General features: G+C 43.9%; 1 protein-coding gene across 1 annotated transcript in view; it reads right to left on the reverse strand.

Moving 5' to 3' along the window:
• The window catches only part of CBL (Cbl proto-oncogene), a 36,652-nt gene that overhangs the window by 6,850 nt on the left and 4,087 nt on the right, over positions 1 to 25,715 (reverse strand). Inside the window, exons 2-11 of the mRNA XM_034425298.3 lie at positions 21,143 to 21,390; positions 11,499 to 11,645; positions 9,172 to 9,328; positions 8,624 to 8,745; positions 8,067 to 8,204; positions 6,511 to 6,598; positions 5,462 to 5,593; positions 4,550 to 4,750; positions 2,859 to 2,996; positions 477 to 836 (exon numbers count right to left, since the gene is read on the reverse strand). Of these exons, the coding sequence (XP_034281189.3) occupies positions 477 to 836; positions 2,859 to 2,996; positions 4,550 to 4,750; positions 5,462 to 5,593; positions 6,511 to 6,598; positions 8,067 to 8,204; positions 8,624 to 8,745; positions 9,172 to 9,328; positions 11,499 to 11,645; positions 21,143 to 21,390 (1,731 nt within the window). The remainder of the gene's footprint in view (positions 1 to 476; positions 837 to 2,858; positions 2,997 to 4,549; positions 4,751 to 5,461; positions 5,594 to 6,510; positions 6,599 to 8,066; positions 8,205 to 8,623; positions 8,746 to 9,171; positions 9,329 to 11,498; positions 11,646 to 21,142; positions 21,391 to 25,715) is intronic.

The raw sequence follows: 25,715 nt of genomic DNA on the forward strand, positions 1-25,715 counted from the left end.
CCGAGAGAGAGAAATATCTGCCTCTACCTAGGATCGAACTCACAGCCTCCTGATTGTGAGGTGAGAGCTCCACCTCTAGGCCACCGCACCACTCCAGTCCTGTGCATAACCATGCGCAGCAATAAATCAGTTTAACTGGACCTTATGTGTGGACCTGCTCTTTAGCGCCTGGCGTTTTTGTAGCTTTACAAATTCCATAAAGCATAAGAAGGGGCGGTAGGGAATTCCAACTGGACGGGGGTTCAAGGGAAGAGCCTTTTCTGCCGTGGCTCCCGTCCACTAGACCATCGTGCCCTTGAGGCGAGATCCCCACGTGCCCTTTGACTTTCTGAAAGAGCCTGAAGACCTGGCCCTTCCAATTGTCCTGGTGCCCCCATAGGGGTGTGTGTGTCATACTGGAAATGGTTCATGGACGGAGATAAGACCCTCACCTCCTCCCCATGGGAAGTCCGGCACACACACACACACACACTCACCACCGGAGTGTCCAGGCTCAGAGTACTGCCCAGTCTGTGAGGCTCCACCCTGGCGTCCATCTGAGAAGGCAGCGAGAAGGGGAGGGAATGGCGGTTCTTCAGCTCCCGGCTGGCCCAGGCTTCAGAGGGAGCCTTCAACATGGGTCGCGAGGGCCATAGCTCCCCCTGACGGTTACAGGGCACGGGGGAAAATTTGTCCCTGGAAGGACCGTCTCCCGGAGTGCAAGGCAAGGGCCGTCTCTGGGGCCGAGTCTCTGCCCCAATGGCGTGGGGCCTGTCTGGAGGAGGAGGTGGTGGAAGATCTCGGTGAGTTGGTGGGATCGGCAGAGGTTTGTCTTTGTGGAGAGAACCGGGTGCAGCCTATAAAATAAGGGAAAGCTTTCCAAGTACAATTATACTGTCAGCCCTGGAGGCCATCTTCAGGGCCGCCATGCTTAGTGCTGTGGGAAACTGGGAGCGGGGATGGCATGGAGTTGTCATAAATTGTCAGGGACCATCATTTTAGCAAATGGCGGAAACATCATAGCATGTAGAAGGCTTAAGAATTCTAAATGAAGAGATGACGGTTCTAAGGTTCTCGGTGAACCATTTTATGAATCACAGGGAAATGCTAGAATTAGGGGAGCCCACAAGAGGAACTGCCTTTTATTTTTGTTTGCTTTCCCTCCACAGCCCAGATAAAGTTTATGGGTTTTGCTTTAGATAAATCTCTGCAACCATTGAGGGTTGGATCGAATACACCGAAGGGAAGACCTGAAGGATCTCTTGTTTGAGTTAACCAACTTTGGGGGGGAAAGAGTTCCCTCCAGAATTTCCTAGAAATTTTGTCCTGGAAGAGAAACAAACCACACAATCCCTTTGACAGGCCTGGAAGCCATCTTCTGCATTGGGCCTTCAGGCCTGCCACATTTGCTTCTGCGGGAAACTGGGAGGGGGAATTGTATGGAGCATTGGTGATATATAGTTATAACAACATTCTTTTCTCTGGGAGTCAAGGACGTTCAGGCTGCACCTGGAGTGGCGTGACTGGGAGGCATCTCCAGTTGGGACTGTGCTTTGATTGGACCATGTGATGGACATGGTGGTGCAGTGGACTAAAGTGCTATTAAAGTAGTATTTAGATGCCAGCTGCCTGCAATTACTGCGAGTTCAAATCTCACCAGGCTCACGGTTGACTCAGCCTTCCATCCTTCCGAGGTAGGTAAAATGAGGACCCGGTTTGTGGGGGCAATAAGCCGACTTTGTATAAAAAAAGAACATTGCTTATGGGGGGGCGAAAGCCCTACTAAGCAGGTATATACAAAAGTATGAAGGCTATTGCTTAAAAGCATTGTAAGCTGCCCTGAGTCTCCGGAGAAGGGCGGCATATAAATCAAACTATTAAATAAATGTGGGTGCAGGGGAAGGGTCTTGGACTTTCCTTTGGGTGGGGAAAACCTGGAAGCTTTCAGATTCGGGTTTTCCCAGATGTGCCAATATGACATCTCTAATAAAATGGAACTTTGAGGAACTTCAAGCCTCGGAGTCTTCTTTCGTTGGGGGTGTTCCTTGGAACCCTGACATTAACCCGAATCTGACATATATTTTAACCTTTCTGAAGCGGTTTCTCTTGGTGATTTTAAGATGCCTGCACTACAATTCCCAGAATCCCTCAGCCACCCATGGAATTCCAAAAGTCGCAGTCCACACATCTTAAAAGTCATCGAGGTTGAGACACCCTAATGTTAAATCATAACATCCTTCTTTCTATAATCCTGGTTAATCATCAAAGCCATGGATCACATGCTCATGTTTTTGTTTTTATTGCAAAAAGTCCATCAGAAATTTCCAGCCACCAGTAAAACAATAATTAGATTATAACAAGCAAGTTATAGAGGAAAGGTGACTCTGGAGTGAGTTGGGCCACACAGCCCAAAATTTGTGAGGATAAAACAACGTTCGGTTGCCACGGACAGGAAGAAGTGGGTCCCTGGCTGAAAAATCAGTCCATCGAGGCTATCAATTGAGTCATTGAACTCAAGAAATACGTTAGCTGGATGATGAATGATCAAGAAGAGGAAAAGTGGGAAAGTCCACAGCGCCATGGAAGAAAATTAATCAAGCCCAACCATTTCAGACAGTGTCGGGTCCTTGCAGCTTTTCTGAGCTTGATCGTTTTCTTGCAGACGTTTTCATTACCCAGCCAGGTAACGTAAAAGTGCTAGCTGATATCATCTACCGTTGAAGATGTTACCTACTTGGGTAATGAAACATCTTCAAAGAAAAGAGAGCACCAAGGACCCCACAGTTCAACCCTCAGCTACGAATACTCTCTCCTGTTGGTACATTTCAGATAAGACATATCTTTTGAAGGACACCTCGTCAGTCTACAAGTTCCGGTACCTTGGAAGTGGTTCCTGGGCTTGAAGCTCCAGGTGGGTTAGCCACACGCTGCTGCTGCTGCAGAAGGTCCAATCGTGGAGGTACTGGGGGAAGGGCTGCCTGCGGAGTCATTGAAAATGGAGAAGGAGGACGTTCTACCTGAAGAGATGCCAAGAGGAAATCCAGTGAAGACGACGTTTATAAAATCCAGCCTAATAATCAAGCAACCGCTACCTTGGCATTTGAAGTCACCTCCTCTTCAACTCAAGGGGGACCTGATGTTTATCTCCACCCAACAAATACGAGCAAGTCCTCGTCCTTCCTGTTCATTTCCAATATCTCAGCAATAACAAGGCCTGTTCTGTCACTGATTCATCTGCACGCTGTTCTTGAACTGGACTTGCCACGGGCAAAGGCTTAGATCAGTGTTTCCCAAACTTGACCCTTTGAAGATGTATGGACTTCAACTCCCAGAATTCCTCAACCAGGCATACTATTCCTCAACCAGGCATACTGGCTGGGGAATTCTGGGAGTTGAAGTCCATGCATCTTAAAAAAATCCAAGTTTGGGAAACACTGGCTTAGATAGATGGTCACCTTAAGGACAGCCATCCGCTGAGGGCACAGGCCTGCTGATACTTGGGCACGGGCCAGGAACTGGTCTCTGCTGAGGCACAGCGATCCCAGAAATCATTAACCGGTCCCAAGAGAGCAGAAAACAAAATGGGCCCATCTATTATCCAAATCAAATGTGGTACGTCAACAGACAGACAATGGCAGCTTCAGCAAAGGCAACGTTTTCCAAGTTGGTCGTGAATTCATTACTCAAGAAGAGATTCAAAGAGTTGCATGGCTAACCAGCACACTCGAATACAACCAGACAGCACTGACAATCTTAGCTGTAGGGCGGGCGTAAAAGACCGCAAGACTCAAGAACACACACGCACACACATGCACCCTTGGCCAATTTGAGTTTTGCATGGCTACTGGGAGGAAATGTATCAGGATCAGAGCTCTGGCAGAATGGATAGAGCTACTCACGGCAGTATTTTACTGCAGAGCTCCCAGCTGACTGCCAATTATAGACAATTATTGACAACAGAGACTTTGAATTAAAGTGGAATGCTGACAACCATCTGAAAACAAATGCTAGAAAACATCTATCTATCCATCCATCCGTATCTATCCATCTATCTATATCATGTATCATCTATCTCTATCATGTATCATCTATCCATCCATCCATCCATCCATCCATCCATCCATCCATCCATCCATCCATTTCTATCTATCCATACATACATACATACATGTCTGTCTGTTTGTCTATCTATCTATATCATGTATCATCTACCTACCTATCTACCTATCATGTTTCCCGAAAATAAGACCCTGTCTTATATTTTTTTGAACCCCGAAATAAGCGCTTGGCCTTATTTTCGGGGAGATCTTATTTTGGGGTGCATGGAGCAAGATGGGGCTCCTCTTGACGTCTTACCTGACTTCCAGCTCTGCGTTTAAATATTTTCAGGGAGGGCTTATTTTCAGGGGGGGAGGCTTATTTTAGCGCATGCGCTCAAAAGCCCGATTGGGCTTATTATCAGGGGATGTCTTATTTTCGGGAAAACGGAGTATCTATCTATCTATCATCTATCCCATCCCGATTTATGTTACGCACTTCCATGGAGGAGACCAACAGCCCCCCGTCTTACCTTTGCACCAGCCAGCTCTTTCATCAGGAACAGTGATTCATCCGTTCTGTCATCGTCATCGTCGTAATTTGGGGAGGGGGCTCCTTCTGCCCCTTGCCTCAGAAGCCCTCCCCCTCCTCGGGGATCAAAAGGGTCCACCACGATGGGCTCCGTGCCTTTAATTTCACACCGGCAGAACGGGCATCCCTGCCCCTCCGATTCCTGCAGAGAGCAAAGGGGGGGGAAACATACGGACCAGATGATTCACTCAGGGCCACCCCATGGAATGTGGCAGCTGGATTATCTTGGCACACAGGAGAGAGGGAGGGAGAAAGAGAGAAAGAGAGAAAGAGAGAGAGAGAGAAAGGAAGGAAGGAAGGAAGGAAGGAAGGAAGGAAGGAAGGAAGGAAGGAAGGAAGGAAGGAAGGAAGGAAGGAAGGAAGAAAGAAAGAAAGAAAGAAAGAAAGAAAGAAAGAAAGAAAGAAAGAAAGAAAGAAAGAAAGAAAGAAAGAAAGAAAGAAAGAAAGAAAGAAAGAAAGAAAGCTTATAATTTGCTACTGCAGTAGGAAATTAACTGGTCTGATGTATGACTAGAGGTCTTATGAGCACAGCAAAAGAAAGAGGAAGAAAAATCAAATCAAATCAATGTTGCACCTCTCTCTCTCCCTCTCTCTCTCACACACACAACACACACACACATACAAAAAACACCTTTGCCTCCTTCAAGGCTGCTGCACAAGCCAGCCACCCCACATTCACAACAACTGCATAAACTGCATAGCAGTTGACCCAGGCTAGAGAAAAACACCCATTCTAGGTGCCTTTCGCAAAGCTGACAACAGCAGAGATAGTGACACAACATGCCCAGCCAGGCAAAGTGCTGCTTTCTGTACGGCCTACAGTGTTCCAAGGAATGGGGCTCGACCCCCGTACCTGCCATGACGTGAGACAAGAGGTGCACATGAGGTGCCCACAGGGTTCTATCTTCACATCTTTGTCGTTTTCGGCACAGATTTTACAGAGCTGGAAAGTGGAGCCCATCTCACAGTAGAGTTCGTATTGCTCCTGAGGGTAAGAAGGCAGAAAGGGGCAGATCTTAAAAACACCTTCCTGCAAAAAGCCTTTTAAAAGCACAGCTTCAACAAGGGCCGCGGAAAGGTGAAAGCTTGCAACGCATTTTTAAAAAATCCACTGATGGCCACTTGTTTCAAAAGGTAGGAGTATCGTTAATGGAACAGGGTGTGATTCGTAAACCATGGCTGCAAGGATTTCAAACTGCAGGCATTGAAAGAGACGGGAAATCTGATAAAAGGAAGTGCTCTCTAACCCATATCCCTCAGTATTCCCGTTCAGTACCCTTTTCTCCAAATGTGGACTCCACACATCCCCAGTGGATAAAAATCAATGATTTTTTATTTAAAAAAAATTTAAAAAATAGATTTTTTAAAAATTTAAATTGGATTTTTTTATTTTTATCGAATTTATTTTAATAAAATGCTTTTGGAGTGAAAATCTATGTAAAGATAGTTTTTTGCTTACGATACATTAATAATTTAGTTTATTCAGCATGAAATGGAGTTTAGTTATGTAGCATAAGGCTGTATATTCTGCAATATTGGGACTGTCAGTGAGTCAACAGCGGGTCAGAGGAGTAGCAGAGATGACAGTTGCTCTTTAAAAATTATGATTTAAATCAAGCCTTTTTACTAGTGATTTAAATCATGATGTAAATCGACTTGGTTTAAATCAAATCCACCCTGCGCATCCCTCTGAGCACTTTCCGTATTTCTTTTTTTAATGGTAAGACTAGATGAGGCGTCTCCAAACTTGGCCAACTATAAGACTTGTGGACTTCCAACTCCCAGAATTCCTCAGCCAACATTCTGGGAATTGAAGCCCACAAGCCTTAAAAGTTGGCAAGTTGGGGAGACCCCTGGACTAGATGGAAGGAATGGAGAGAGGAATAAGCGATCCCCGTTCACCTGAGTGACTTTAATGTGGTCCTGGGGCGTGGGCTCACACAGGCCGGTCAGATCAGGATTCTGGTTTCTTCCATCGGGATACAAGTAACTAGAGGAGAGATCCAAAGATTATGGATTTGAAAAGAAAGATACAGCTGGAGAAAGCAGAGCCTCAGACAAATGGGAGAGATGACAGTTAGTTTAGTTTAATTTAGTTTATTCATACTTATATGCCGCCCTTCTCCCGAAGGACTCGGGGCGGCTCACAAGGAACAATAAAATTAATACTAAAATAATCCAATTAAAATCCCCAAGAAGTTAAAACTAAGACTCCCAGCAGATCAGGCAATTTGTTGGAAAAGCCATGTCTTCAGGTCACCGCGGAAAGAGCGGAGGCCGTCCGGAGCTCAGTGGGTAACCCATTCCAGAGGGTCGGTGCACCCACAGAGAACGCCCTCATCCCGGGTGCCATCAGCTGACATTGTCTGGCCGAAGGCACCCGGAGGAGGGCAGTCCTATGTGAATGCACTGGGCGGTGGGAGGCCGGTAGGAGGTGATCCTTCAAGTACGGGGTAGTACGGGAGGCCTGTGCAGAGGGCTGAATTAGGAGATAAAACTTAATTATGAAGAGACCTTACAAGGCCCCAAACGTGGAACAATAAATTTTGAGTTGTTGATGAAAACGGAACAGGTCTCATGGCTTCAAACTTCTCAGAGCCAAACCTGTTACTCAACGATTTAGCCAATCAGAGGTCTGGTATTTCGAGGGAGCTTGCACCGATTTGCTCTAGGTGGCCCGGGGAAGGACGTCGCCTGCATTGTGACATCACCACCATGCACATAAGGCCACACTCCCATTGGCATCAGAGATCGCTGCTGGGCAAGTTTGTAACTGCCTCTTTTTGCACAACGAGGCGCTGACACACCTGCCATCTTTTTGATCTTGCTGCGGTTTGTTACTGATGCCTATCTATCAAACCCCACAGGGCTGGAAAGAGAAACTCAAATCTGTTGCATATCGAAGGACTGTGCAAAACCTTGAATTCACATGCCTGATGAGGCAGGTTATATTAGGACAAGCACAAGAGCCGTGCTGGTTCTCAGAGAAAGAACCAAGGAGTTTCAGAGGCTCTTCAGCTTTGATAGAACAGACTGAATTCCTGTGGTTTTTTTTCAATTATAGGGAATCCTCGATTTACAGTCGGTTGCTTAACAAGCATTTGACGTTATGATGGACTCAAAAAAGGTTATTTATGGACCGTCCTTAGGACTGCTGCACAGTCCTGTGGTCGCTCATTTGCATTTTGAGACTTTCTGCCCTTTTTACTGGGGGAAAAATGATCAGTGGTTAAGTGGGATTATGATTTGCAAGTATCTGATTTGCTTAACGACTGACGGTTAACAACTGTTGTAAAAGTCAAGTCCAGCACATGGTGATTCGACTTATGATCAGAATGGCCCACAAGCAAAATTCTGAGCTCAACGGTGATCATAAATCAAGGATTGCCTGCAGAGGCACCTTGACTGAAAAAAGAACAAACCAGAGTTAGGACACGGCACAAAAAGAAGTCACTTACAAGCCTTCCCTGAAGCCATCAATCAGTGCTTGAAAAAGAGGTTTGTTGTGGGGAATTGTCTGGAGGATGTTTCCATCTGCAGTGACATAGCCAATGGCCCACTGACCAAGCCGCGTACAACTCAGACGAAAAATATAACTAAAACAACAAGAAGATACACTGATAGCTGAACAAGACAAACTTGAACTTCCTACATATGAAGCCTTTTTTGAATAACATCTCAGCAGAAAATCTCCCCCTCCCCCCCAAAAAAATCCTGGCAATCGTAATTATCTGAATGCTTCTTTCAATGTGCATTAACGATTATGGCAAGGATGTCCCTAACTTCTCGGATACTCTAAAAGTTGGCTTGATTATCCTACAGGAGCATTCCTACTGAGGAATGTCCATCTAAATTTGACTGACAAATAAATGAATCACCAATATGCTTAACCTTGCAAATGTCAATTTTTGGTGTTTCAAATTTAGGACGTGTCTGGTATCACTTATTTTTTGATATATAAAATGCTTAACCAGAACACGAATGGAGGTTAGAAAGGCTGCCTTGAAGCACTCACCTTCCAGGTTTGTGAATGAACTTCTGGAGCCGGGCCTTGACCTCATCATAGGTCAGGAATGCCATGTAGCCAGGATGAGTGACCGCAAGGCTATTCCAGTTTCGGAGCAAAGATGACCAGGGCTGGGTTGGGGGAGGGGAGGGGGAGGGTGAAAAGATAGGGAGTTATTTCAACAGGGAAACGGCCCTTCCATTCCACTTCCCATACAGTCACATCCCCTCCGTGAATTGACTTCAGCAACGCTCAACTTTTAACGGTTCCATTTAAAAGAGCAGCGGAGAATTTAATGGCATTCCAATGGGGCGTGGCAATTTTCTTCTCTTCAAAGCTATCCCTCATGCCAAGTTATCAATCCTTCCTGATCCCAGAAATCCTAACGTTCAGCACAAGCCAGAGAGATTTGGGAGGCTGTGCAAGTCAGGGAGAGGAAGATCGGCCATTTCGATAGGAGAAGGAGAAATCTGTTTCAGTGGCAAACCAACGTCTGTATTTGGGGAAATCATGGCTTAAAAGAAAAGAAAAAAAAAGAAAAAAAGAAAAAAGCTTACCTGAAACAGACGGGTAAAAATATCAAATTCAAACACTGAAATGTAATCGTTGCATGTCAGGTCAATGGTTGATTTCAATGCCATGGCTTCCAGGCCGGAACTGATGGGGTGGACTTCATGTAGGGCTTGGCGGAAGGTTTTCCATGGGACAATGGTCCTAACAGTGGGATAATATATACATATACACACACATATATATATTGGGATGATTTCTTTTGCATCAAAAGGACTTAAAACATCTGCTAAATCAAACAAAAGACTCAGTTCACCCTGGCTTATTCAGCCAATCAGTTTCATATAGGACAGTGTTTCCCAACCTCAGCCATTTTAAGATGTGTGGGCTTCCACTCCCAGGGATCTTCTGGGAGTTGAAGTCTACACATCTTCAAGTGGCCAAGGTTGAGAAATACTGATCTGGAACATTGATTCTATCGCTCGGCTGGCTGGGGTCTTCTGGGAGTTGAAGTCCATACATCTTAAAATGGCTATGCTCTAGGAAGTCGCTTAACAACTGTCCCACTCATGCTTCCCAGCCATAAATATTCAAAGCGCACATTATTTCTGATACTGGACATTATAGTGTCTCCCATAAATTGCTCTTAAAACCATCCACATTAATGGGCCTTTTGTCCATGCATATAGATTCACAACCACAAGAATGGAAGTACACAAACGCAGTCCAAAACTGAACCGCTTTGAGAGGAACAATGTACAATTACTGAAAGCAAACATCAGTCATAATTTGTCCAATAACTGATTAAAGCAGCTACTGACGTTAACAGCAGTATAAAAGGAATGTCACGTAACTGCATCTCAACAAGATCTCTGACATCTAAGTAACTGTACTGAGATACTAAATGAAGGAAGTTATGAAGGAAGACCAACTGCTTGCAGGCAAGGTTAGGAGTGCACATATTTCATAAGCCTTAATTTGCAGATATGCCGTGCGTATTTCGTATGGGAAAAACTTGAATCTGGAATGCGATCAAAATTAATCTCCAGAGATAAACATCTTAAGTTATGGCAGTCTAGCCTCTTGAGGCCAAGTGAAACATCAATTCCTCAACAAATCAACCATGAACAATTTTTCTCCCCAAAGTCAAACCTTCTGTCAAGGAAAGGGCAAGGCTGAAGATTGTCATGTGTGTGTGTGTGTGTGTGTGTGTGTATTTTAATCCTATAAGAGTGGAGGCTACGGTCAGATAATTTCAAAGAAATACTTGAATGGCTTCACCCAGTCTTGACAGTCTAGTACAGTGATGGCTAACCTTTTTGCCATCGCGTGCCAGGAGAGGGGGGAAGGGGGAGGGACGCGCGCGCATGTGCCCACGCGCATGTGTGTGCAACCCACTCCCCCCCCACCCGCTCCTGGCACATGATGACCTGGTAGGCCCGTTTTTCTTTCTTACCTGGCTCCAGATCCTCTCTGTGTATCTGGGAACGGTGAAAACAGCATTTCCCACTCCCTTGGAGGCCCTACGGAGGCTGAAAGGGCCCATTTCCCAACTCCCGGTGGGACAGGAAGGGACATTTTTTGCTGTCCCCAGCCTCCAGAACCTCTCTAGGAGTCTCTAGGAGCCTCTCTAGGAATCTGTAGTAGCCTCTCTAGGAGTCTCTGGAGGCTGGGGACAAGAAAAAACGTCACTTCCTGTCCCACCGGGAGTGGGGAAATGGGCCCTTTCAGCCTCCGTAGGGCCTCCAAGGGAGTGGGAAAGGCTGTTTTCGCCCTTCCCAGATACACAGAGAGGATCTGGAGCCAGGTAAGAAAGAAAAACGGGCCTTCCCCACCCCCCACCCCAGGCCCTCCAGAGGCAGGTAACAGCCTGTTTCCCTACTTCTGGTGGGTCCAGAAGGCCCGAAAATCAGCTGGCCGGCGCGCGTATGCGCCCCAGAGCTGAGCTGGCATGACCACTAATATGGCTCCGCGTGCCACCTGTGACACGCGTGCCATAGGTTCGCCATCATGGGTCTAGTACATGAGTGTCAAACTCAATTTTATTGAGGGCTACATCAGGGCTGTGGTTGACCTTGGGGGTGGGTGGGGGTGGTCAACTGGGTGGGCGTGGCCAGCGACACCACTCCTCAGACTGCTGGCATGTTTCCTCTTTGCATTGAGTAGTCCGGGTCAAAGCGACATGGGTGGGACCCTTACATTTTCCAGAGTGGCCCTGCGGGCCCATGGGCCTTGTGTTTGACACCTCTGTTCTAATAGCTTTGGGGTTCCATCTCACATATGTTGGAAAACCACGAGTGACAAAGCACTCCAACTGTGAGTTGCCTGAAGAACTGCCAGAAGCCTAGCAGCTTATTTTGGGAATTGTACTTACTTCTCCTCAAAGGCTTTTCTCCAAAACTCGGCTGCATCTGCCTTCGTGATTCGGAAAGTGTCTCCTTGGAAGAGTCCATTTGGAAATATGCCTTTCAGTTCTGCCAGCATGTGGCTGAAGATCAGGGATAATTTGGTCAGGTTGCGCCTGCAAGGACAGAAAAACGCATCTTTGTAACTGTGAGGGCCCCCCCAGGATAGTGAGACGAGTGACATATCAATTAAACGAACAAATAAATGTGCCATCAAATGGGAAAGCGGCAATCAAAAAATGAAAGAAGAAACTGGAAGCGTTGATTTTTCAGGTCACATTTCGAGTTGGTTTTTCTAGCGATGGATTCTAATTCCCAGCAGTTTGGAAATTTAGCTTTACAGAACTTTACAAGCCCTCTTTGCAGTTTCAGGTGTTTTATTTGCCTAGCCAGAAGGTGCAATAAAAAGATGGCTAAAATGCTTTTGAAATAAGGCAGAAAAATGAGGACCCAGCTAGAAGTTTCAAGTCCTTCAATCAGTGTTATATAATAATCATCAGTCCGGACAGCATTTCATTCAGAAGAATTCCAATTGTGATTTAAGTACACTTTATTAGGCAAATTAAGGTTTGGATAACTGAGTGCGCAAGAGCCGTCACCTTCTGAGTACATACTCCCAGGTTACTCAACACAGGTGTACAAGAAAAGGGTAAATTTAGGGTGCAGAGGGGACTGCTTCTGTTAGAAAATTATCAGCCCCCACGGTCAGCAAGAGGGAGGCTCCTCTGGAACTGGTCTAATCAACAGTGCCAGATGACAGCCAAATTCATAGGATAAGATTCTTCCTTCACTCTTACTGCCCTTCGGTTTTAAGAAGTGAGAACAGATACTCAGGGTGCTTTTAATCAACGAGGACGCCTCACATCCTGGGCATAAACTGTTTCAACTCCTACCCTCAAAACGACGCTATAGAGCACTGCACACCAGAACAACTAGACACAAGGACAGTTTTTCCCCGAACGCCATCACTCTGCTAAACAAATAATTCCCTCAACACTGTCAAACTATTTACTAAGTCTGCACTACTATTAATCTTCTCATCGTTCCCACCACCCATCTCCTCCCACTTATGACTGTATGACTGTAACCTGTTGTTGTATCCTTATGATTTATATTGTTTCCTAGTATGATTTGATTGCTTATTTGTACCCTATGACTATCATTAAGTGTTGTACCTTATGAATTCTTGTCTTTTTATGTACACTGAGAGCTTATGCACCAAGACAAATGCCTTGTGTGTCCAATCACACTTGGCCAATAAAGAATTCTATTCTATTCTATTCTATTCTATTCTATTCTATTCTATTCTATTCTATTCTATTCTATTCTATTCTATTCTATTCTATTCTATCCTACCCTACCCTACCCTACCCTACCCTACCCTACCCTACCCTACCCTATCCACACACATGGAAAGTATGGGTAGGACCCTCAAACCTATAGATTCCTAAAGCCCCCCCCCCCCCGTTTCTTTGCCCAAGGGTGATCTCTTCTGCTAGTGTCCTCATAGTATTTGCTGGCCTTAAAGCAATATTATCTCTGGGCTAATTCAAGAGAATCTGACTGATGATGGCTTCTTTTGTTCCAAGAAAAAAGGAAGGAACAAGCATCAATTATGTTTGGGACTTCATGACCAAGTTGGGCTTAAAACATAAATAAAATGTTCAAGTGTCAAATGGAAAAAGCCCCTGGAAGAAACACCAGACAGCATAAACTAAACACAATGTGCCTTTTACTTACAGAACTTATATAAAGCACCAAAGATCTGTGAGGCACCTTCTAGATCAGTAACGGCTAACCTTTTTGCCATCGGGAGCCAAAAGCAGGGGGAGCTTGGGGGAGGGAGAGGGTGTCTCGTGTGCACATGCCCACACCCATAATTCTATGCCCCCCCCCGTAAATGCGTGCATGACCCCCCTGCTTTTGGTATGCGATGGCCCAGTATGCCCGTTTTTCGCCCTCCCCAGGCTCCAGAGCCTTTCTAGGAGCCTGGGGAGGGTGAAAACGGCCTCCCCCCCATCGGAGGCCCTCCGGAGGCTGGAAATGGCCCATTTGCCGACTTAGGCCCGTTTTTCACTCTCCCCAGGCTCCAGAGCCTTTCTAGGAGCTGGGGTGGGAGAAAACAGCCTTTCCCACCCCCCCAGAGGCCGGAAACGGCCTGTTTCCCGACTTCCAGTGGGCCCAGAAGGCCCGAAAATCAGTTGGCCGGCACACGCATGCACGCCAGAGCTGAGCTCGCGTGCGCACCAATATGGCTCTGCGTGCCACCTGTGGGCACATGTGCCCATAGGTTCGCCATCACAGTTCTAGATCTTAAACCCAGAAGGAGCAGACATGTACACAAGAGCAGCAGCAGAAGAGAGCACTTTTATCTGTTGAGTAGACCGTAGCTGTGATGGAATTCCTCCTGTTTTAATTTTCAGGCAGTTAGCCGTGAGAGTGTTTATTCCGGGTTATTTTTTTCCCTTATCAACCACTGCTTTGGCACCATTCTCACTTTCTAATTAATATTACTTTCTCAAGGGGGACCTCCCAGAGAACCAAAGAACGCCTGTGAGATTCCCATGAGGGAGAGTTCGGAAAGAAGCGAGGGAAGCGAATGCTTCTAGGTAGCCAATCACTCTGGACGGTCTAAAAATACGACGCGAAAGGCGGCTGGTGAGATACGAGTCTTGGCTCTGGGCCAGAGTGGTGAGTCTCCCATCCAAGGAGGTGGAGTTGAGACTTCGTGCATCAACTCCTGAAGACAACCTAGCTTAACCAGACGCCAGAATTAAAAAGGAAAATTAACACCCTATTAAATATGCCACATCAAAGCAATTCTGGGTTTTTTTTTCACTTTTTTTCTCTGCTTGGCTCTCCTCTTCAGTTCTTCATTACTTTCTGGCTCTGGATACCCTGCAAAAAAAGTCAAGAGGTCAGCCAAGCTCTCAGCCCCACTGCAGCCTTTAGCAGGGCCTCATTTTCCTGAGTTCAGTTTTCTGCTGCTTTTGCCTCTGACCTGCAGAAGGCTGTTCTTTTCCGGCTTCCTGTTTGCTGGATAAAAAACATTCTACCATGATAACGGCTTGCCTTGCAGAAAGTCACTGGGATGTCAACCCACTCCGTCCTTCTTTGCACCCTTCGTAAATCTTTAAAACCATCCTTTGACGCATCCAACTAGCTCCTCCAGAACTTCCCAGGAGCTCTTCTGAGGTTTTTAGTCCATTTAACTGAGCTTTTTACATTCAGCAGAAAAAATTGAGCATGCCCTCAATCACGTTGGTGCCTCTGCAGAGAAAACATGTCTGCCTTGCCTCACCTTTCCTGAAATGATACATCAGGACAATCATTACAAATCCAGATTAAGCAAGATTCTCAGATTATTTGGGGGAGGGGAGAGCCAGATAGCCTAAACTCTCTGGAATACAAGGCAGCTTCAAATAGAAAAGCACTAGGAAATCTCTCAGCAATTACTACCATATACTGCTAATTCCAAGGGATGCGGTGGCTCAGTGGCTAAGACACTGAGCTTGTCGATCGAAAGGTCGGCAGTTCGGCGATTCGAATCCCAGCGCCGCGTAATGGGGTGAGCTCCCGTTACTTGTCCCAGCTTCTGCCAACCTAGCAGTTCGAAAGCACGTAAAAAATGAAAGTAGAAAAATAGGGACCACCTTTGGTGGGAAGGGAACAGCGTTCCGTGCGCCTTTGGTGTTGAGTCATGCCGGCCACATGACCACGGAGACGTCTTCGGACAGCGCTGGCTCTTCATCTTTGAAACGGAGATGAGCCCTGCCCCCTAGAGTCGGGAACGACTATAGCACATATGTGCAAGGGGAACCTTTCCCTTTCCCTTACTGCTAATTCCACTCATGACAAGCAGAAACTAAATTAAGGAAGGGAAAACATGCATAACAATCTACACTGAAACAGTCTGTAAACACTTCATAGAATTTCTCTCTTCTGGGCATAACGTTTTTTCTTTTTTTTTAATTGTAGCAGCTACAGTACATGGCAGACTAAAGGAATATTGGCATTCCATTTATTTTTTAGGGCACCAAGTAAGGTTCATGATCTTCTACAATATTCCAGAGGAGAGCCTAAGGAATTTGCCAGATGTTATTATATACAGGTAAGACCTTGACTTGCAAGAGTTCATTTAGTAACCGTTCAAAGATATAACGGCACTTTAAAAAGTGACTCATGACCGTTTTTAACACTTATGACCAGAGGTCTTCAGACTTGGCAGCTTTAAGGCTTGTGGACTTCAGCTCCCAGAATTCTCCCAGAATTGAAGTCCACAAGTCTTAAAGCTGCCAAGTTTGGGGACCCTTGCTTATGACCATTGTAGCACCCCCAATTTTGGGCCCAATTGTGGCCGTAGCTCCAGGACTACCTGTACTTCCCTAAGAGAAGAGCGAATATCGTCGGCAAATTTAAAAGCAGCTCTAGCAGAACGCAAATCAAATTCAAATTAAACACGCCATTACTATTTCCACCTTAGCCCTAAAAAATCTACGCACTCGCACCGCCTTATGATTAGAATAAAATTCCTTGCAGAAATCAGACTGCTCGTGTAAGGAAACAAATGGTGTTTTGACAAAACGATTGCATGTTTCAAAAGACAGGCTACAAGTTGGAAGACTGCGGATTGGGTAAACAAAACGAAGCATAACAAAACAAAACAAGAGGAGTGTTTTTTCAGATCTTAATAAATACAAATGTTATGAATGGGCTTAAAAGCACGAGAGGAGAGAAGAGAGCTCTGAAAAAATATAAATATCCTGCCTAAAAATAACAACGATGCTTCCTTGTTTACGTTTGGTGAGGAAGACTGAAGATGTACCTGGGGACAGCTTGTGTAAGCAAATCTGGTCCCCGCAATCGCTGTTTATTCAAAATGTCCAAACTCAAAAGACGGATGAGAGGAAACAAGTCTGCTGCCCCCACAGAAAGGTAAATTATTGTTGTTTCTACTGATCCGCACTGTTATTAGCTTTAAACAGACACCAGTTTCCCCCCTAGCCCCCTTTTTTGTTTCCAGGGAAGCCAGATGTGCTGGCTCAGGGCGGAAGGGTTCAATTCACAGACTGATAAAGATGCTGAGATGTTTAGAAGGGAAAGCCCAGTCTCTCCAATCAGGGGGGCAGGCTACAGGTTTGCCCTCATACCAAGAAAGTAAACCCACATAATGGCAACAGACACCACAATGGGAGGCATTTGGCCGGATTCTTCCATCTCAAGCTATGGATCGCTACATCTGGAAAGGACTCGATAATCCTGCATGCAACGGCCAGTTTTGTGATGTTATCTCAGTATGCTGTGCTTGCTTGATGCAACTGCGACTTGAATCCGATAAATGAATCTTAAGCGTCGGCCTTTGACAGGCAGTTAACTAGGTGGGAGAATTAGGTTAGGGGGGCATTGGATCTCTCGAGGAAAAAGTATTGGGGGGATTCATTTAGTGAGCTTTTCTTGACAAATTAGAAGGTTGTCTAATCCCCAACCCTGGTCTGTGGACCAGTTTGAGAAGTGGAATGAAGTAGCCGTTAAGTATGATGAGTGGATGGAAAGTAACTAGTTGGAGCTTGTAATTTTACCATAAACATTTACTGAAGGTTTAACTTTGGAACTTTGCTCCACCGTAAGCCGTTAAGGTCTACTTTCACAATGAAGCATCAAATATGGAGACAGTACATTTTTTAAACACTCAGGCCTCACCAGAATGATGCCACCTGGGGGTTGTGTGCTTTTCGTCTCTGATCCAACTAACAGGTCCCACCAAGTTGGTTAAATTGGTGCCTGGCCCTTCCAATAACAGCATATTGCATGGAAGCTCCAACTACTGTGAATTCACCTCTCAGGAATGCTGAGCGGTCCTATTTAAAAATCCTATGTTGACATGTATACACTTCCTGCAGCTTCAGATCGTAATCAACTTTGTAAAAAAAAATAAAAAAAATAATGCGCAACTACTCTCAAGTCAGCTTTTCAACACACAATTTGAAGTTCTACTTTGCTCCAAACAGCAGCATAGAATATGTTGCTTTTCTAGAGAAGTACAGGAAACTAAACGGAGGGTATAAATTTCATACAGATACAGGTAACTCTATTATTCTATGTTCTGTGTCACCATCAAGTGCCTATGTAAAGAACTATCCAACATCACTCTGATTTCGTGAACTAATTCCCCAATGCACTGGCATAAAATTCAGAGCACATGAATCAGCATAAAAATAAACACTTAACCATGGAATGTCCCTTAACATTAAAAACCAACACTAAATTTGTTTCTACAATAATCCCACATTCTATCTCGGTATCTAAAACAGCACTTCTATATCCTAACCTCCAAACTTCATCTCCTCCAGACCAGAGGTTTCCAACCTTGGCAACTTTAAGCCTGGAGGACTCAACTCCCAGAATTCCCCAGCCAGCTTTGCTGGCTGGGGAATTCTGGGAGTTGAAGTCCACCAGGCTTAAAGTTGCCAAGGTTGGAAACCTCTGGTCCAGACCATATCACCAGTAGCCATGGTTAGCTTGAGCTCACGGCAACTGAAGTTCCATTCATCGGGAAGTTTGGGAAAGATGGATCATCCGTAAAGGCTCACCCAACTTTTCATTTGTGATCGTGTTTAGACCCTTTGCAAGCCATTTTAAAAGAAAAGCTGGGACGGCAGAACGGGCAACGGGACGTGTTTTGCCCATTTCTCGCCCAAGTACCACAGACCCACATTTTCTTCATTCTTAAGGCAGCAAACATTTCACGTTTCTTTCTGACCATCTGGCAAGCAAAACGATTCCCCCCCCCCCCAAACGGGCAGCTTCGGAACTTTCCCTAAGAAGCGCTAATTGAAATGCAGAAGTTGGTTGTACCAGTTGGCTACGTCCTGGAGGGCATGGTTAATTTGAAGGAAGGGGCAGGCGGTGTTTTCGGACAGGCTGCCTCAACAACCCCTTATGGTGTTTTCCTGATCCAGAGCCGCACATTAAGAAGCAAAATGATTAGTAGCGGACCTGCTTCTGAATGGTGGGTGGGGGGGGATGTCTAATGCTTCGAGTACATTAAACACGATAGCCGTGCATATTTCAAAAAGAAAAAAAGCCTGAATAAGACCAGCTTCCTTCCTACGTGGAGCTGCCCATATTTTATAGATATAAACACATTGGGTATATCTGCAGCTTTTTCCTGTATGGATTTGTTCCTCTAGGCCCTACAGCTAAAGACAAGCATGAAATCTTGCAGAGACAGCCAAACTCCCCCGGTCTCACCACGGGACGAGACAAGGAGCTCAATACTTTGGCTACTATTGGCTTTAAATGCTCATCACCTCCTACTATGCCAAGTGATGTTTTCATTTTAAAACGAAGGGGGCAGAGGGAGAAAGAGAATTTACAAATCCCGAGAAACCATTTCTTTAGAGCTGGACATTCTTTTAATGTACCGTCCTCCATGTTAGTGAAATCCTATCATCAACAGCTGAAACCTTGACCTCCGAGCAAGGATTGAGGCATTAATTTTTACGACCCATGTTCAAAACCAAGCAGTACCCTCTAAGGGATCAGGATTCAGGCAAATCCCTTGGACAACTCTCCGAGGATAAGACTGGCTGTTAAAAAAACAAGCCCTGATCCGTGTTTACCATTTGCAATGTACCAACAAGATATTTTCTCCAGTCTCTTGCGTCTCATCCTTGGCTCAAGTAAGCAACGGGGAAGGCTGGGGGTCTTAGGAACAAACCCTACTCCAGTTGCAAATGTACACAACAAATGACTCACAGCAATGATCAAAGGGCTTCCTCTCCCTTAACCATAACTACTTACTCTGTACTGTTCACTGACGCCGTTTGAGGTAACTAAGGCTTTATTGAATTCCTGGCATCCTAGCCAGAGATGGCAACTGACATACATACCACACACAAAAAAAAAAGACTTAACTATGACTTTTTAAAAAAAAATAATAATAATAAATACATGAAAACGTCGTTTGACAACTTCCAAGGTCTTGAAGGCACCAAAATTCTCCACGTAAAACTAGCCCAACCTTCCCTGGACATCAGCTTCTGCACGTCAAGTAGCAGAAAGTGCTTCTGGCTTAAAGTGAAACTAAGCTCAAAGAACAGCTCTATTTATGGCTCTAACCACAAGGCTCGATGCTTTCTTCATTCTGAAGGTAGGCCGTGCAGAAGTGGAAAATATTGCTTGCGCTGTGGTAACCGTGAAGCCCCGGGGTTATTTATTTACAGCATTGCCCCAAACGGCGTTGCAAAGATGCTCCATTTATAAAGTATTATTTGACATTGTCTCAGCACTCTGTTGGGAACTGGGGTGGGGAGGGGGCGTGGGGGGGGGGCAGCTGGGATGCTACATCAACATTAAGAGATGGGTTTTTATGAACACAGCTCGGCCTGCCACCTCTTCCCACGTGTCTTCCAGCATCAATCCACACTCAGAGGCAGCGCCTCCATCTCAAAAATCCCATTGTCATCTGGAAGCTTAATCCCTAATTTAAAAATGTAATCACCGCAAGATGAAAAAGCTCTTCAAAGCAGGCTGGAAATTGCCTGTTCCTCCTGCAAAGTATATATAAAAAAAAAAACCCTGCATTTCTTTGATAGAGCTCTCTCTGAGGAGCCTACAGAGAAAAGGTGACTGGTAAAAGATTAGAATAAATAGATGGAAAAGCTTCTGGATATTGAATGCATCTCCAAGTTGCCTAGAGAAAATAATAGGGCATGTTTTAGCCTAAAGTTAAAAGATACATTCTCTTCTGACCTGACTTCCATTGTCTGTACCCAAAGGTGCTTTTTCTAAAGGCAACTGGAATTCCTTTGTTTTGCTTGAAGACGTTTTGCTTCTCATCCAAGCAGCTTCTTCAGTTCTGACTGAATGATGGAGCTGAATGGAACTGAAGGACCTTCTTGGATGAGAAATGAATTGTCTTCAAGAAAAGCAAAGTCCACTTGCCTTTTGAAAAAGCACTTTTGGGACAACCATGACCTGGATGACCGAGAATCTCCATAGACATTCACTGTCTGTACTTGCTTAACGTGATGTAATTGTATTGGTGGATACTTTATTTGGACAGTCCTATGCACTACATGGGCACCTCAGCATTTCAATAAAGGAGAATATTTGTAGCTCAGGGTTGAATTGAGGGGTCCCTGGTGTACTCCGAGCTTGGTGGTTTTCTTGCAGTCGTGTCATTACGCAAACTAGGTAGCATCATTGGCACTGATGTTACCTAGTTTGGGTAATGACACGTCTGCAAGAAAACAACCAAGCTCAGAGAGACCCCATATCAGCATTTCTTTACTAATTTTGCAAAGCATTAGCTAGTTTACCAACCGGACTCATTTTTGCACATAATCTATCTTGCAAATCCCGGCTTCAAGATGTAAGTGGTTTTAAACTAAAGCATGGACATGGAGATTTCAGTGAAAATGAGACGAGCAGAGCAGCACCTCCAACTCAAACTGTTGAGCTGCCAGAGAAACATAAAATTCAGGGGAAAACCAAAAGTTGAAGCAAAAGCATACCGAGACAAGGAATTTGGAAAGAAGCAAGGGGACTTCCCCAGATCCAGGCGTGCTCTAGAATACTACGGATAAATTCCAGCACAAGCCAGCATTACCTAGGCTGGGAATTCTCTTCATACATTCTTTCTTTTCCTTCCTTAAAGAGGCTGATGGTTTGTTTTGTCTTCTTCATCAGGTTTTCCATAAACACCCGGAAGTATTCGTTCTCTCCCAGAGTCTCCATCTTTCCCTCGTAGCAGGACAGGATGGTTCGCAGATGCTGGTAGGTGTCGGGAAGGAGGTCTAGAATGTAGGGAGGACTGTTCTTTAGTGCCAGCTTGGGGTTCTGACATAAACGCACAACCTAAGAAGTGTAAAGAGCAAACATAAACAAATGTAAAAATGCCTTCCGGAGGGTCGGCGCCGTTTTGAAATTTAAGAATGCATTCTCACAATAACAGCATGCTTTAATGAAGTCTCAAAAACGTGACGAGTGAGAGGTTGAACCTACAAGCTACGAACTCCGATTCACAAATTTTAAACCTGCAAAAAGTTCTTATTCAGGCCACACCGCATACTAATCTCAAAACTCGAGGTGAGACGTCTGTGGTGTAGCCTACCCTTCTGCCACAGAAACTTCTCCCACAAAGACATTAATTAAGATGCTATTTAAAAGTTGTTGAAGTTACTCCTATTCCATCATCAGCTTTTTTGAGACTGTGTGCACAAAGCACCAAAATAGTGACGCCAAGAAAAAGGTTTCACTTAAGAGAGAAATGTACTAGCTTCTGGACTTCCTCTGTCCGCTTCAAAAGTGGGGTCTTACAAAGTTAGATTTCTAACCCAATTATCAGTGGAGCACTTTGGTGGGTGACAGTCACCATGTTTTTACTCAGCTCTCTGTAAGGGTTCATGACCCAGAATCATCGGAGGAGGAGAAGGAACGGGGCACTGATACCTTTGTCCAAGGATCTGCTAACCTACACTTGGCATTATTGTAACTCTACAAAGCTCAACAGCTCTTCGAGACCGCCTTCTACCGCATAGCTCCCAACGACTGGTAAGATTCCCACAGAGTTGGTCTCCTCCGGGTCCTGTCAGCTAAACAATGTCGGCTGGCGGGCCCGCAAGGGAGGGCCTTCTCTGTGGCTGCCCCGGCTCTCTGGAACCAACTACCTCCTGAGGTCCAGACCGTCCCCACCCTATTGGCCTTCCAGAAAGCGGTGAAGACCTGGCTTTTCCGGCAGGCCTGGGGCCGTTGATCTCGCTGCTGCAATCTTGCGAGATCCGGCCATGAATGGAGTGTATGGGTTTTTAATGTTTTTTTAAACAACTTTTATGGTATATTGTTCGCATTATTTTTTGTTGTAAGCCGCCCAGAGTCCCCAGGGAGTTGGGCGGCATAGAAATGCGACAAATAAATAAATAAACAGGTTATAGCAACACTTGGAACAGGAGAGGGAGGAAGACCAAGGAACAGCAGCTGAGCAGAGGGTGTGTGACCACTGGAATATTTTGCAAAGCTCCTCTTAGGGTGAACGGTTCTTCGATATGTAACACTGAAACTTTCTGATGCTCAATAAGTTTTTTTAAAAAAAGACCTGATGAAACAGCCTTTGATTTTACTGCAAGAGATCATGTTTTGCTATTTGACACAATGTGCTAAATCTGGGATGGGGGAAGAAGGAGCTACTGTATGTAGACCTCTGCTAAATTGCAAATATTAGAAGGCTAATGAGAATAATCTTAAAGCACAGATAGGATTTGGCACCTAAACTATCAAAAAGGAAGTGGGCTATGGAAACAGCGAATGAGTTATTTTTATCAGCTGTAGCTTTAGCTGACCAGTCCGTTTAATACAAGCAAGGGTATTGTGCATCCAAAATATCACATTATTCTGTTCTAATTCTACAAATCCTTCCTTAGGAGCTAGGTAGAGCAATGTTTCTGAACCTTGATAGCTTTTAGATACGTAGACTTCAACTCCCAGAATTCCGCAGCTGCCTTCCCTAACTAAAAGAATAATCTGCCTGGAAGATTCTCAAACAATAAATCAACATTCAAGAAATGTTGCTGCTACATTTTGGGAAACCATCAATTACTATGCGTATTTAACAGCTGCATTTTTCATATCAATGGATTTTAACAAGACTCCCAAGTCCCAATATAAATCTAATAAAAGAAAAAGAAAAGAAGTATGGGCTTGGCCAGCTTTTGTAATGACCAATTTTCTAGCTATCACTTCTCAATAAGATTTATCGTTCACCTCATTCCTCAGATGTAGTCTGCATTTTTCTTTTAAAAATATGCACATTGTGACTAAAATTCAAATAACTCCAAGCCACTGCACAACTCCCTGCAATCCAATGTGACTCTGGATTTGTTAAAGCCTCCAGAATAATAACTTGTATATGGTTTAAAGATCTAGAGTTTAAAATGTAAAGAAAAAAGTGCTCCAAGATACCATTATATAAATTTCTTAAATAGGCTAACAAAGAAAGGGCACAATGCAATCAAAACAACTATGGATTATACTTCAGCTCGAGTTTGATCATGTTTTCATTAAAAAACCTTTAAAACCATGTAAACATGTGCTAAAGTATAGAACAAAAATGCATTTTATTTTTGTAAAGCCATTCTATATTCTGAATAGCTCAAAGTGAAGATGATTCACTGACAAAAGCATTATCTAGGAAACCAAAAGCAACGAAAAATCATGTTCCTGCGTCAGAAATAATGGGAAATGGAAATATGCCACAGACGCCATAAATCTAATTACTATATACATCATACATGAATTCTCATGACTTCTAGGAAACAAATACCAAAAATAACCATCTCCTGTGAAAAGTTAACAAGTCAGAAAAGTAAGGGCATATTATCTTTCATTAGTATTAGCTATCATTTAGTTCAATTAGTTACTTTCAAAGGGTAGAACATAAAATCCAATTTTCTCTTAAAGCAATTTAAGAACAGCTATTCAGTATCAGTAGTTGTAACTTTAATAGTTGTATTAAAGTTCATTTTTGTCACAGAACCTTAGCAATCCTAAACTCATGATTTCTAACCCAAAACCGTATAATTCAATGGAAGCAGAGTGTATAAAGATGCAGCAGTAAGATTTTAAAGAATACCAAATTTATTTCAAATAGTAGAACAGCTATATAAGTAAGATGTTTTATTGCTGATATATCACTTCAGTCTCGATTGCTAAAATAATTCTTTTAATTTAATTTCAATTGAAAACCATTGTGGAACAACTTTCATATATGGATTTGTGCCACATCCAAAATTTTGGTATTGAGTTTATATTCTATCTCTATGAATGATTTATAGTGCTGTATTGATTTAATGCATTATTCACTACCCACATTTTCTCTTAATTATTTGCACGGGGTTAACTAGCATCTTTAGTTTAAGATTTAATACAGATGCTTAAACTTTGATTAGAAAATGGATATTAAATATTTTATCAATCATATTCATATGGCCGCCCATTGCCAAAGAAGTGACTTTAGGTGGCTAAATCATCAGCAAATACCAGCGTTTCTTGACCTTGGTGACTTTAAGACCTGGATTTCAATTCCCAGAGCTGTGCTGGCTGGGGAATTCTGGGAGTTGAAGTCCACAGATCTTAAAGTCGCCAAGGTTGAGAAATGCTGGCCCATACTATATTTATGCTCCTTCCTTAGCTTTAACAGATAGCTCCTAAGGACAAGTAACTTCAACAACAAGAGGCTCTTCACCAAGTATTAACCTCATAGCAATAATTATAGTCAAGTATTATCTGATCACATCAAGGTTTCTATCATGATCATTGAGATAAAATTAAGAGAGAGTCTTAGTCAATCAAAATAAATCTACAGGAAGTGATGATGGTTTGGTTGGGCTGTATTCACACTGTGTAGGGACTTAGTACAGGGCATGATAATATCATTATATGAATTACAAGTTTATTAATGACATCATGGCACCGAGGGCATCATTTGACTCGTGGCTGCCCAAAAAGATGCGATAGCTGGCAGCCTTACATTTTAAAATGGAAACATTTTGCATTGACAATTGTGTGATTCTGTGAAAAGTGTGCCTTCTTGAAAACTTTCCCGGTTTGAAAACAGATTGCTATCTTATCTTCAGGGAGGCAAGGAGTAAACCATAAACATTTAAGTTGTTGCTCAATATTCTAAAGAAAGGAAAAAGAGGAAACAACAAAAACATTATTTCAAGTCACATGAACTGGTGAGCTCCCTTCAACACACTGACCTACCATGCTTCACCTCTCTGCAGCATTCTTGCTCCAGTTCATGCATATGAAATAGGTTATTAGCTACTGTACTAGCTAATTATTTGCTAATTAGGTCCCCGATTGTTTTATTTTTTCAATGCACTCCATAGGATTCAAAAAAGCACATTTTAACTGGCATGTCATTTTGCTGTTGGCCCCTCAAGTTCCACTCATTTTTTTTAGCAACCAAACTATCCAGCATAATGTTGTAAAGATACACTGGCCTAAAAGCTTGCCAAAATTCAGAAATCATTCTTTAGCTTGTAACGTGATGGTTACATCTTCTATCCTTGGAAAATTTTCTAATTTTGCTAGACCCAATTCCTCAAATACAATATTTAGGTGGCCTCTTATTTTTTAACATTCTCATTTCAACTGTTACACATCAGCTATATTAGTATATC

Source organism: Pantherophis guttatus, chromosome 9 (assembly GCF_059756535.1).
Source record: "Pantherophis guttatus breed Tessera chromosome 9, ASM5975653v1, whole genome shotgun sequence".
NCBI lineage: Eukaryota > Metazoa > Chordata > Lepidosauria > Squamata > Colubridae > Pantherophis > Pantherophis guttatus.